The sequence below is a fragment of the Buceros rhinoceros genome, unplaced genomic scaffold (assembly GCF_000710305.1).
Source record: "Buceros rhinoceros silvestris isolate BGI_N320 unplaced genomic scaffold, ASM71030v1 scaffold40556, whole genome shotgun sequence".
Taxonomy (NCBI): Eukaryota; Metazoa; Chordata; class Aves; order Bucerotiformes; family Bucerotidae; genus Buceros; species Buceros rhinoceros.
The window spans coordinates 4,878-18,329 of NW_010417634.1; the positions used below are offsets into that span (position 1 = coordinate 4,878).

Genomic DNA, 13,452 nt, shown 5'->3' on the forward strand with positions numbered 1-13,452 from the left:
CCCAAGCACACGCGTTGTCTATGAACTGAGGTGTTTGTTCCACTCAGCTGCAAGCCTCAGCTTCAGGTTTCAAAATCAATTTAGGCTGATTCAGTCATGCAGCCACCCAGGTATATATTCCTGTCCTTTCTCTCACAAGAGAACCCGCACTTCTGCAGCATGTTCTCAGATACTTTTGGGACCTCATCCACTAACAACTACAGTTATGAAAATAAAAAAATAAAGCTGATGAATCTTGCCAGTCTTTCAGCACCACCAATTCAGCAAGCTTGTGCTGGACTGAAGTGACTAGGTACCTGCCACCTCTGCATTCTCTGCTGACAGCTCTGCCAGCACAAAAGGAAGTGCCCAACTGGTCGCTAGCATTTCTCCACCCGAAGTTCCTGCCTCATCAGATGTAACTGTGGAGCTTGGTTTTGAGCACTCCCTTAACCGTTTCAGTCAAAACGAACTAGGTCAGCTAAGGCTTCTGACTGAAACTACTGAAGTTACCCATATCACTATAACTGAACCAGGAAGGACCTTCAAGGGGCAGCTCTACCAGCAGATCTGAGAGGGCTTTTACTGTGGTACGGCTGTATTTGGACCTGCTAAAGCCTTAACCAGACTGCAAGAAACTAGAATAAGACACATGAGGGGAGGCCAAATATACCAGAATATATATATATATATATAGCAGTGTAGAAGAGAGATGACTGAGGTAGGATACGATTAACAGACTATGAAATGCTGAATGAGAAAGAGAAAACTGATTTTCTACTCACACCTAATAATAAGCAAGGGGCTAAAACACAAGTATTAAGAAGTATCATTCAACACAGTGCAGTCAAACTGCAAGCTTGCTCACAAAGGGAGGTCACAGAAGCCCAAAGTAATGCATAGGGACAGGATAGGTTCCCATGTGGTTATCACACCTCTGTGGAGCTCTGGTGCACAGTCCCTAAACCAGTACAAGCCAGAAGCTGAGAAGATGGAATGGGTCACCTCATTGAAGGTGTCTGAGCAGCCTGCTCTAGCTGGTCACACCACATACTGCACTAGCACAATCTTTGGAACTGACCCAGCTGAAGGGTCTCATGTCTTGAAGGGTCTTTGTAGTCCCATGAACGCAACAGCTCACACGGCAGTCTGTCGAGATTCCTGCCTAGCCCATGGGATTTGGAAAGTGGGCATCTCCCAGAACAGGCATGGGGAAGAGCTACTTCACTGCTCCCTGGCAGCAAGAATTGCTGCAATGGAACAGGAGGGGGACTTACCAAGGATTCTTTTCCTCCAGGAGATCAGGCACAACATTTACCAAGGCAATATACAGAAATCCTCCAGAAGTGAAAGGGAGGATCCAGGCTATCGTTTCCCCTACACAAATACAGAAAGCTTTTGTTATTACTGTGACAAAACCATGGGAGAGAACAGAGAAGGCAAAGAAGACACGCACATGGGGACAACAGCCACCCCTATCCTACTCCTAAGAGGTCCTGGGGAGCCTTACCTGCTCCTTTGGGTGACTGAGCGCATATTGCAAAGCAGGCTCCTAGAATCCCCCCCAGAGCTGTGGAAAGCTGCATCTTGGCTGCACTCCAGCGGTCAAAGCCAGCCCGAAGTAAGATTGCGAAGTCTCCAACCTAAGCAAACCAAGAGCTGACAGTTAATGAACAAGAATATTCTCAGTCACAAAGGCCATCTGTAACAAGACCAGCACTTCCAGACACTTTCTAATTTTCCTTGTTGCCAGTCTCCAGAGGGAGCAGCTTTTAAAGGGACAAGAAAATGTTAACCAGACCCAGCCCTCCTTTCGTTAGATGAAGCACCCCTGTAGTCCCTCACGACGGCAGGACACAGAGCACTCTCACCTCATGAGGGATTTCATGCAGGAGGATGGCCACTGTGGTTAGGAACCCCACCTGCAGCAGAGGAGAGAAGGTGATTAGGAAGCAGTCCCCCAGCTCTGAGAGAGAAGACTTTCACCAGCACGTCAAGGCTCCCTTCTCCAAGTTAAGCCTTATTACTCAGAGTTTGGAACTACTCATGACTAATGAATAGTGACTAATGACCGACATGTCCCAAGCTTGAAGACACTCCGCATCAGAGGGTCAGGATAGGGTTGCTTTCTTCTGTAGTCTCCATTTTCACAGCACCTTCCAGAAAACAGGAGGGAACTCCTCACATCTTTCGGTGTTTTTGAATGTTGCACCACACTTGAGAACAGGCCTCCCCAGTTGAGCGTACAGCTGGTGACAGAAACCTTACCTTTCTGCTAACCAGGAAGCTGGCTGCTACTGCCAGGCCATGCGTGAAGTTATCAATGGTGTTGGCTAGCAGATTGAGGTATCCACTAATCTGCAAAGAGAAGGAGAGCCCCTGATAAAGGAAGAGAAACAAGATAAAAGAAAGCATGTGGCTTAGACACAGATTATACAGCCACGATCAGATGGGACAGGTCAGGACATGGCATTCTGGTGAGTATCTTAGACTATGTCAGTGCTCAAGTACAAATTAAATGTTACATCCAGTTTTAGAGTAAACTAAGTTTTACGGTAGGCAAGTACTGTCTGAATTAGGGTAATAATCTTATGCAAATGACAAAGAACTCTAGAAACTGAAGAAGAGAAAGGAAAAAGAAGAAAACCAAAATGCAAGAATGTATCCGATTCTAAATCTAACCAATTTTAGGTAACACTGACTAATTCACACAGGTGACTGGCTTCAAGCATGACCTGACCTTGTTTTCTAGTCACATACTTTAATATCCAACTGTTAAAGATCTCTTCTTCAAAAGCTGGCAAGAACAATGCAACAGAACAAATGCTGCTGAAATTGCCTTTTATAGCAAAACAAACCTTCAAACATTGTACTAAAAAAACCTGTGCTTGTGGGTTTGCTTTCCCTTAACAAAGAATAAAAAGAGAAGATAGTGATGACAGCCACCAAAAAAACTCCTACTAGGAGGCTGGATGTCACGGATATGCATTTCCATCTAAACACATCTCTTAAAATTATAAGCATAAAGCAGCTTCCTTCCTCACAAGTCCATCTAATTATGGTCATCTCAAATTCTGAGTTTTTGACCTAAAGTGATTTATGAGGCCACCACCCCAGCTCTTTTGCTCACAGGTCTTCTTTTTTTTTCTTCCCCCCCGCCTCCATCAGATGTAACAAAAACTACCGCGTGTGGGACCTGAGATACTGCAGTTCACTGTAAGGCACCGCAGTTCAAATTGTTACCAAACCAGGTGTTAGTCAGTGCATCAGGTGACCTCTGGACTGCGAGAACTAAGCTGGCAGATGTGAACTCCAGATACAGAGAAGCATCCAGGGAGTGGAGGGGACCTCTAGAAACTGAGGCATTCACCTCTGACTTCACCGTAGCATCAGATGCCAAAGATCAGCTGGGAAAAACACAAGTGCTGACGGGTTTCACGAGCCCTTTTTGGTCTTCTGCTCTTCCCTGTGTCTATCAAACTCTGCTTGGGGAATCTTTTCTTCCTGCCATCCATGTGCCACAGCTCAGGTGGGGCTTTCTGTCAAGTCTCTCTCTCCAAAGCACCACCTTTCCACAGGGCATTTCTACTGCACAGTCTCGGGACATCTTTACAGGTGCTAAACTTTTAAAAGTGCATTGATGATTAAATATGAAAATAAAGAATTAAGCAAAGCCTAACTACAGATCATGCTTAAATAATTATCTAAGTAACATCACCACAATGGATACAGAGGAAGTTCCCTACATGTTTCTGTAAGAGGAACACACAGGGCTGCATGCAGGCAGACCCATGAACACAGCAGTTCTACTTCTCATTCCTCATTTTCAGTCAAATATGACTGTCTAAAAAGTCTCCTTTTCAGGTGATTCATGGGATTTCATGTGATTGCATTTTCCCCACAGGCTAATAATAATTATTCACAGAGGAGTTACACAAAAATGCTTTCCCATACCACTGTACAGGGAAAAAAAAGACTTTACAATTAAAACATTACAGCTTTTTCTTGCCAGTGGCTTGGGCAAAAGCTGTCACTGAAAGAAGCAAAGCTTTGGAGTGTTCAGAAATAAATTGGGTTGATTTGACAGTTATGAGCCTCTGACATTTACATTCTGAGAATTCCTAATAGGCTGTTCGTGTTGCTCATAAAGAGCACAGCCAGATGAAGTGTTTATGTTCATGCTGCAGAATTAATGTCACTGTACAATAAAACATACTTCTGCAAATCAGTGAGGAGCCCACGTGTCACAGGGAGAAAGAAAGAATAAGCCAGGCAAAAATACTTGACAATGTTTTCACTTGTTAAGGGAATAAAGGCTGCCATGCAGGCCAGAACTGATCTGTGGGTGCAAAGGAACCCTCCCACCTGCAGTTTTCAAGCTAGGACAAATTACTACTGCCGCAGGTAAAGAGCAGAAGTTCTAATATATGTGGACAGAGAATGACTGATTACAGCTTACTAATCATTAAGCCCTGAAGTGTGACTTTGTTTAAATAGTATCTTTCCCTTTTTGTTTTCTGAAAAAAGAGGATGACTGAGTAGATCCAAAGAAGTCTGACTTGCTATGGCTTTCTCTCTTTTCTTTGCAAACACCTCCTTTGCTCACTTCCCCCACCTGTCCCTTTCCCACCCCATGATGCACGTCCCCACCAGGCAGGGCACTGGGACTCACTCACTGCTCTGCTGGCCAGGGCACCTGCCAGGCAGCATGCAGCATCCCTGTTCTGCCAGAGCTCGTTAACAGCCATTTAGTCTGCACACCTCCATGCTGATTTTTATGGAGCTCGCAGAAATTTGATTACCCTCAAGACTACTATCCTCTCTTGAACTCAAGTAAAATTAATTATGGGTTCAAAAGTTATTGAAAACGAAGGGCAGAACAGATGGACAGACAGATGGAATGACTGCTTATGTTGTTGCCTAAGGAAACGGGCTAACGATGCAGGAATATCTTCGTAGTTTTCATATTCCCCCCTACCAAAAGGACTATTAACGTATTCAGATTACTTGCTCAGAAGGCGGAAGGTTAAAACTGCACACGTTAACTCACTGGTTTCTATTTCATGCCTCTTGACAACAGTCCACAGGACTGAACAGATGTGTTAGGATATTAAAGCCAGGAGGAGGGCTCTCCATGGTTCTTGAGACCTTCTACATAACACAACTGAAAGAATCCACTCAATTTCTGCACAAAGCACCTTGTTGCTTAAGCTATAGCATGCTTGTAGAAAGCAGCTTAAACCACGGCTCAAAGCCCACAAGCGACAAAGAATCTACTATGCCTCTCGGGTAAGTTGGTCCACTGGCAAGTCATGCTGAGCTACAGAGTTGTCTTTGATTTCTAGTCTGCTGCTGTTTGGTACAGCTTTAACTATTCCAGTGTAGTCATGCCTCTTATATGGGTATTTGTACATTTTAAGTGTTGAAGTATTAAGTATTTGTATACTTTAAGTCACCCCTCACCTGTCATGTCTGCAGAGCTAAAGACTAAAGAAAAACACTTATGACATACTGCAAACCTAAAATAATTGTTTCAGCTCCTTCCTGACCCCTTGACAAATTATCAGCAGTATTCTGGATACTGTGAATAGCATGGCTGGGAAAAGTCAGATGGATGTTTCATTACTGCTACACAGAAAGAGGAACACTGGCCTCTTCCCTTGCACACTATTTCCCACTCGCCCATCCTCCTGGCTGCAGCACCGCAATGGAAGAATGCACTCAGTTTCCTGCTGTGATTCTCATACCTTTCTCCAAGGCCTTGACTTCCTAGAAATTGTCCCTATCTTGTAAATATGATCTGTCTTCGTTCTTAATCTGTTCCTTGATACTTGCATGCATCCAAATGTTAAAAATCCACTCTTTTGGTGAAGTTACTCAGTTTAGCTGATATCGCTGACCTCATGCCATCACAATGTGCCATTTAAGTAATATAGTAGTATCTGCAAATGTGAAGATACACTGTTTTTATAAATAATCACTTAGAAAAATCATAAATCGCCAGTGAACAGACTTAATCCAGTCCCTGTTGATAATATAGAAGAACTGGTTTAATACAGCTGATATTAGCAAAGTTGATTTAATGCAGTACGAGTTTTATTAGAATGTTGGAGAAGGTTGTTTTATGTACATTTGCCAGTGTCATTACCGTATCTTCCACATTATGTAGTAAGAGATGTAAAGTTACAGCAAAACAGATTTAAAAGAGACTGAAGAGCCTCTGACCGACCACAGATCCTGGTGTGGGCTAATCCACGCAACCACGCTTTCTGTTCATAGTTACTCTCCTACTATCCTGCAAATTTCTATGAGCTCTCGCACTCAAATTGTGGGCTCCTCCTTGCCAAAGTGGTCGTTTACTCTCTTGCCTTGTACAGTTTGCCCAGACCAGGGTTTCCACGGTGTCAGACAGTAACAATAAAACAGAAAGCAAAGCCAATCTAAAGGCTAGCCGCTGCCCAACAGCACAGTACTCCTCGTCCCTCCTCCAGCCACAGTCCTGTGAGCTGACTGACCTCCCTTCTCCCAGCACTACAGGCTGCCTGTCTACAAGCCCATCTGATTCAAGAAATTAGGAGAGAAATAAAACTAAGGAGGAGAAAGGAAAAAACCAACCACACACAAAAAAGGGCAGCAAATTCTTTGCCTGTTTAGCTCACTGAATAGGCTCACTGTGGGGTCAGATGACACCCAGTGCAAAGAAAGTGATGGGACATAGAGGTTTGGAGGCAGAGGCGGACAAAATCCCCTTTTTGGCAGCAGATAAACTGCTCATCTGAGAAACTGAACTTCTAAGTTTTACAGTGATAGCTTCAATGGTCAAAACACTTCCAAAAGGTACCTTAAAAGGAAACATGCGGCTCACAATTGGTACAATGCAGGTGCTGGAGAACAGAGAATTCATGGCACGAGAATTTAAGGAAATAAAGATATAATGATTGTAAGATAAAGAGTAACAAAACGTGGAAGTACTGTACTCTGGTCTTGGGATTCAGGCAAAACACACATCATCAGACTTATGCCTTCACAACAGTGACTTCACCTCTTTCGCGGAAGCAGCAGTGCAGATTTTCTCCAACTCTGCTGTTTTCTCCCTGCTCTGGCGTGGACAGACACTTTGACAGAGCAAAATAAAGCTCGCTCAAACACCGAGTTCCCCACCCAGGTACAGTTCTTTCCACGGACAACTCATTGTCCTGACTGTGGTCCTGAATGTGTCCATATGTAAAATACCTGCCCGAAAAGCATAAGAAGGTCAGTTTGTGAGTCTCTCTTACCTTAATTCTGTTGTCTGTTGGATGAGCCTGGAGAGAGGAGCCATTACACTGAGTGGAATGTGTTCCTGCTCTTTGGGATTGGCCTGCCACCTTCAGCAACGGGTAGCCACTTCCATTGGGAACCTTCCCAGGTGGTGCTTTGGCATCACAGCCCTGAATTACAGGAAAACAACTTGTCACTGGCTTTTTGTCAGTGATGAATGAGCATGAGTCAGGGTCAGAAATCCATTGTTTGCCCTTCATCGTTTTGTCTTTACAAGGCAAATCAGCAGCTTTGGTACCCTGGTTTAATAACGACAACTGCCAGAAACAGACAGATTTCAGAGAGCATGGTGACACCTGCACTGTGAGACAACAAGAACAAAGACTTGCCCAATCACCCAGAGAAGGAAAGCAGAGAGAGAGAGAGGAGGAACTGGAGTCATGCTGCCTTGGCATGAGCCAGGTTCCACTGGAAAGACAGGGGACGAAGCCTGTCCCTCCTGCTGGCAGCTGCTGCCCAGAGAAACACAACTCCACCTGGGCAGGGGATGGGGGAAAAGAGTCTTGCTTTCCCCAGTGCATCAGAGTAACAAACTCTAGAGAATTACTCTATAGCTGGGACTGCCAGCTTCCAAACAACAAAACGTTCATCTCAGACTTCAGTTTCTCTGTAAACTAGAAGACTAAGCTCCTTTCGACTTTGAGTCTCATGTTGAGTCAAAGTAACACCTAATTGCTCCTATGCAGTGCCTGACCTGCAGTTTCACCTCTCAAAAGTCATGGCATGGCAAAGAACAGTCAGTAGAAGCTATTGCTAGGAGTTGTGCAGAGGTCTGAGGACTAGCTCCTCTTCTTTACCTTGGAATTACCTTCTGGTACCTCTGCCTATATTGCCCCTTTGCAGCTGGGTGACTCTCCCCTCAACCACCCCTTAGTATTATCTGGCCAGCCATGAACCTCTCCTACCCCGCAAAGTTACCCAAACAAACTCCTGGTCCAGGCCATAGCCAAGAGGAGTGGGCAGTGAGGAACATCTTCCAGAGAAGGCTGGTCTTTGTCCTGACAAGGACCCAGGAGGGGACTGAGTCACTTTCTCTGATGGCTCAGAGAAACATGCATCAGTAAGCTGTCATCCCTCAAAGCTTACTGGGAGCAAAAGTCTCATCCGCAGCCCCCATAAAAGGGGAGCTCTCTTTTACACATACTGCATCAAGAACAAAACCAGCCCAGAGGAGAGAAATCTCAGCTAAAACCACAAAACCAAAGCCTGGAGGTGAATCACCTTCTTCTAGAGCCCCATATCAAAGAAGCGGCAACAAGCTCCCAAAGGGAGCTACTCACAGCTCCAGGATCATCTGCTGAACGTATCAGATAGGGCGGATGAAGTGTTCAGTACAGTGTTCCTAAGGTAACAGCTCTCCTTACCCTTGGGCTGCTAACTTACCACACCAGGGCACTCCTTCTCTTCTTTCTCTAGGAAGATCTTCTCTAACACCAGAAAGGTCAGGAAACCAATGATCACCCAGAGACCCAGAAGCTTCTGCTGCTGAAAGCTCTGCCCTTCTCCTGAGGCACAAGAGAAAAATCTTCATGTTACTACCAAGTACACAGCATTTCCTGCATGTAAGCTTCACACATATTAGCCAGCAGTTCCAAGACCAAAAAAAAAAAAAAAAGAGAAGAAACAACAATGGAAACACCTCCTGCAAGGCATTAGGAGAAAACGTATCTCAAAGCAAATTAGCTTAACTTGCTCATTCTTGAACTAGCAGATATCCTCATCTCAGAACACCCGGCGTGAGAGCCCCCAGCCCTTTTGCTTTGACAGTGCCATCATTTCCTGACAACACCGGGAGTTTCCCTGAGCTTCAAAGGCAAGAAGATTACATCAACAAAACCCTGCGGCTGTACCTACTGCGCAGCAAGCCCTGACATGGAATCTGCCATTAGTGGAGCTACAGACTCACCTTCCCCCTGCTGCCACACCTGAGCAAGTTATTAAGCCCAAAGCTATAAACTTCCTTTTCAATTCCAGCCAAGCTTGTGAGATAATCATCCATTCAGCCTGGCTGCAGAAATGGAGATTGCATGGCAGTGGAAGAACAGAACGACTCTGTACTGGGGCCTGCATGGGTGAAGGAAACCTTTACACTTCGGAACAGAGTCTGGGAGAAGCAAACAGGCTAGAGCAAAAAGACAGAGTCATTTGGAAAACAACTTAGAAGGGGAAAAAAAGGACAGCAGGTTCTGCTGGCAGTGCTAGAGCCGTAAGGAAGAGGAACAAAGGCCCAGCAGATTTGAAATCCAGGGACACAGGCACAAGAAAGTGTGGCAAACCCAGGGCACCTTTTTCCCCTCTCACATTTTCAGCAGGGAAATGATCCCTTGGTTTCAATAGCGGCACTCGCCTTCTGTGCCATCAGCTTGCTGAAGCAGAGAGGTGCAATCTTTACTGGCTGCCCAAGGGGCGAAGCTGTCATGCCAATGCCACAAACTCTATCCCCACTCAAACAGTGTGTAGTTCGCTGCTGAACAGAGTTTTCTGTCACCTGCATTTCCTTTTCCTCCCCGTCCTCCCCTCTTCCTCCACCTTAGTCATGGCTTTACGGACAATTTTTCACAACTTCTCCCTAAGCGCAAATTGATAGAGCAGCACATTTGGATTCCCACAGATCAAAGCACCCAGCGGAGAGGCTCCATCAGGCCCAAGAAAGAGGCTCTGGGAGAAACACTGTTACTGGGACAAATTTATAGACAAGATGCACCTGACTGGATAGAACCCACACCTGAGACAGGGCACATGTTCATGCACCAGAGCAAACACACAGTCATAACTTCCCATCAGGTTAAGGAAGCATTCCCTTGCCTTACAGAAAGGTCAGAGGAAGATCAGCAGCGATTCACAGGAGTCCAAGGCAAGACAGTGACAGACAAGAAATTCATTGCAAATCACTGAACATGTGGCCACATGAACTGCGGCCACCTCAGGAAGCCACCAATCTCAAACTCTTTGGAGGATCGCAGAGTACAAAGATTAAGCATTACGTGTGTTGTTACTGCTCTTACGCTGCTCCCTAGGCATTTGCTTTCACATGCTGGCAGAAACAGCATGCCAGCCTAGACCAGTCTTCGGGCTGACCCAAGATGGAATGGACTGAAAAACTGTATCAGTGGGCACAGCATGAACTGCTTCCAGGCACGCAGGGCTTTCATACCTGTTGTTGCACTGCATGTGTAGGCCCAGGCTTCAGGAAGCAGGTGCAGAAACACGTTCCCCAGCAGTCCACCAATTGCAAAACTCAGCAACTGCTTCAGACGATGTGATCCAGCTGAAAAACACCCACCCAACCCACCCATCCCCCCAAAAAATCACCGATCACAACTCAGCCAAACACCTCTAGTGGAGGTTTTCCACAAAGACCTAAACTGGAAGCATCTGCAAAGCAAGCTCTCAAAGGAGAGAGCACAAAACACATAGCTCGGGTGCAAGAAAAAGCCCTTGCACCTCTTGGCTGGGACAGGTGAGGGTGGGAGGGTCCTGGACTAAGCAGAGTGCAAACCAAACAATATTCTTTGTACAAGCTCCATCCCAGGCTTGCATTTGTCCAAGCAACCCCTATCAAACTGACAGGTACAGACCAAAGTGCCAGAAACGGACTGTCTGTCTTAGAGGACAGTATTTCTGAGACAAGGTCCTGTTCAGTCACGACCCAGGACTTTTGGCTTCAGAAGGACCAATGCAGGTAATGCAGCAGCTTACCTTCTGAACGCAGCGCAGCTCCCGTCTCCAGTGGGATCACCAGCAAGGGGAAGACCCCGCTCAGCCCCACCACGAATGAACCGATGAGAGAACAGATCCAGGCATCAAGCCGCTCGCTGCTGAAAAGACTTCCCCAGGACTCTGCCTCCTTCTCACACAGAGGACCAGAACTAGCCGCCACATGACTCCTTGGGAGCTGCTGAGCTTCACAGGCCGCGATCAAGAAGAAGGAGAGCGTCCCATCAAGCAGAAGCTTTTGTTTTGTCATCGCTAAGTGGTCTCAGCCAGGCTGGCCAATCTCTGAAAAGAGCAGGGGAGAGCAGTTCTGACAGCGTGCCTGAGAGTCCCTCCCGCCATCCCAGAGGAAAGGCCTCGGTCACACAATCTCTTCTCTCAGCATCTAAGCACAGGTATGTATCATCCCTGTGAGGCACATCTGAAACTCTTCCTGACGTCAACACAGCACTAACGGACAGAGAGGCTGTTTATCATTGGGTGTATGAAACCGCACATGAGACATCTTGTGAGAGTCTGGCTTCCAGTACCTCCCTCTGGAGGGCTGGACAAGGACTCCAAGTACTTGTGTCCTTGCCTTTCAGCATCCCAAGACTTCAGAAAAAGGTACTGACCAGAGATGCTACTCAGATAAATCTTCTCTTTGCCACGGAACAGCACCCATGTCACAAATGAAGATGCAAATATGCATGACAAATATGCAAATGAGCATAACAGGGGTCTATAAATTCCTGAGTGGTGTAAAGATGGTGAACAGGGTGGATTATTCAGCATCTCTTCAGACATAAGTGCTAAGAGCCATCACATGAGCCAGTGAGGGTCAGCTTCAAAAAAACCCAAGCAAATGTGACTCTTCATCAGCAGGTAACTCATGTGGTTACTTCTCCAAAAATTATGGATAATTTTACAAGGATTCAACAAAAGACAGGACAAATCTATTAATTGTTCATGGTTAGACAGCTCACATTAGACTCAATAAATCCCCTTATTGGAAAGGAGCTGGAGGCTGGAAGAATAGTTGGAAAACAGCATATATAGTTGTCCTATTTTTATTCTTTCCTCGAAGGATACTAACTTAGGTGGTCTTTTGGTCAAAATTAGCACAGCTGTTGCTAAGAACTCTTCAGTCACAAGAAAACTGGAGAAGCAGGCATGATAGAAGAGAAAAAGAAAGATAATTACACTTGCGTTGGCAAACAGGAAAGGAAAGCGAATGATGCAAAGGCTGAAGTACCAATGTTTCTTCAGCGTCCAGAAGAAAAAGTGAAATGAGTCAAGCAAAATTAATGTGCGAAAGGGAGAAAAGAGCAGGTTAGAAAAGAATGGCTTGATAAATGTTCACAAAAGAGCTGTAGGTTAAGAGGGAATATCAGCAGTCACCTGAAAGCATGTAAGAAACCAGTCAAAGTATCTCTGAAGCGTTAGTGACCATCTTTGAAAATTCGCAGGAATATGGGAAGGCCACAGAATGCTGGAAAAGCATCATGCCTCACCTACCTTTATAAAAAGAAAAAAAAAGGTGGGAGAAGACTTAAGAAGTTACAGACCAGTAACTTCAATCCTCTGAAAGACTCTTGATCAGTTAAATGATCAGTTTGCAGTTACCTATAAGATAAGAAAGTAATAAGATAGCAAAGCATTAAGTAACAGCCAGACAGAAAAGGGCCTGACATTATCAAGACAAAACGCAGAGTGTCGGAACCAATCTAAGGGTTCACTGCAGCTGCAAAGGGCACTGCTGCCCCTCATCCCCTGCCCCCTCATGAAGCATTCCCTCCCTGTGCCCACACTCGACTCTGTGAGCGAGTGGGGTCTGAACAAACCAGCAAGAAAAACTATCACGTGAAAGGCTCGGCCCTTGTCCAGTTTCAGTCCCTGAACTACATCACTGCAGAAGGAAGGCCCCGCGGCAGCGAGCAACCAGAAAGAAAACTGAAGGACAGCATCCCATGGCTCCTGCGAAGGAGAACGCTGCGCTCCCAACACAGTGGCCACGGACATCAGGAGCAGGAAGGATGCAAGGAGCCAGTGAAGACACTGGTTTGACTGTCTGTAAAAGAACCACGACAAGTTTTTGTGGCAAGATAATATCTGATCAAGTGTGAACTCCACTGACCCGTATAAAACCCATCACTTTTTTCTTTTTTGACATGAAAAAAAAATCCCTCCACACAGCAAGTTCAAAACAGCCCAGGACTTTGTGGCATCTTATTGCAGTATTTCGATCTGGCTGCAGGAACCTCAGACCTACCTATAGCACACTACCAAACCAACCTTAGTAAGGCACAGTACAAAACAGTATATTAAAGGTGAAAATAATAAATCAAAGGAACATGACAAAGAGTAGCTTTGATGTGCCACCAAGAAAAAAAAGCATACATGATTCAAAAGCATTACATTGATTCAAAAATTAATTCCAAGCCAGCAGGCTCACGTTGC

General features: G+C 45.5%; 1 protein-coding gene across 1 annotated transcript in view; it reads right to left on the reverse strand.

The window, feature by feature from the left end:
* LOC104495295 (zinc transporter ZIP13) overlaps positions 1 to 11,328 on the reverse strand; it is a 12,000-nt gene extending 672 nt beyond the window's left edge. Inside the window, exons 1-8 of the mRNA XM_010138246.1 lie at positions 10,999 to 11,328; positions 10,454 to 10,567; positions 8,683 to 8,804; positions 7,257 to 7,409; positions 2,248 to 2,337; positions 1,851 to 1,901; positions 1,490 to 1,622; positions 1,257 to 1,356 (exon numbers count right to left, since the gene is read on the reverse strand). Of these exons, the coding sequence (XP_010136548.1) occupies positions 1,257 to 1,356; positions 1,490 to 1,622; positions 1,851 to 1,901; positions 2,248 to 2,337; positions 7,257 to 7,409; positions 8,683 to 8,804; positions 10,454 to 10,567; positions 10,999 to 11,266 (1,031 nt within the window). The 5' untranslated portion in view covers positions 11,267 to 11,328. The remainder of the gene's footprint in view (positions 1 to 1,256; positions 1,357 to 1,489; positions 1,623 to 1,850; positions 1,902 to 2,247; positions 2,338 to 7,256; positions 7,410 to 8,682; positions 8,805 to 10,453; positions 10,568 to 10,998) is intronic.
* Positions 11,329 to 13,452: the final 2,124 nt, after the last annotated feature.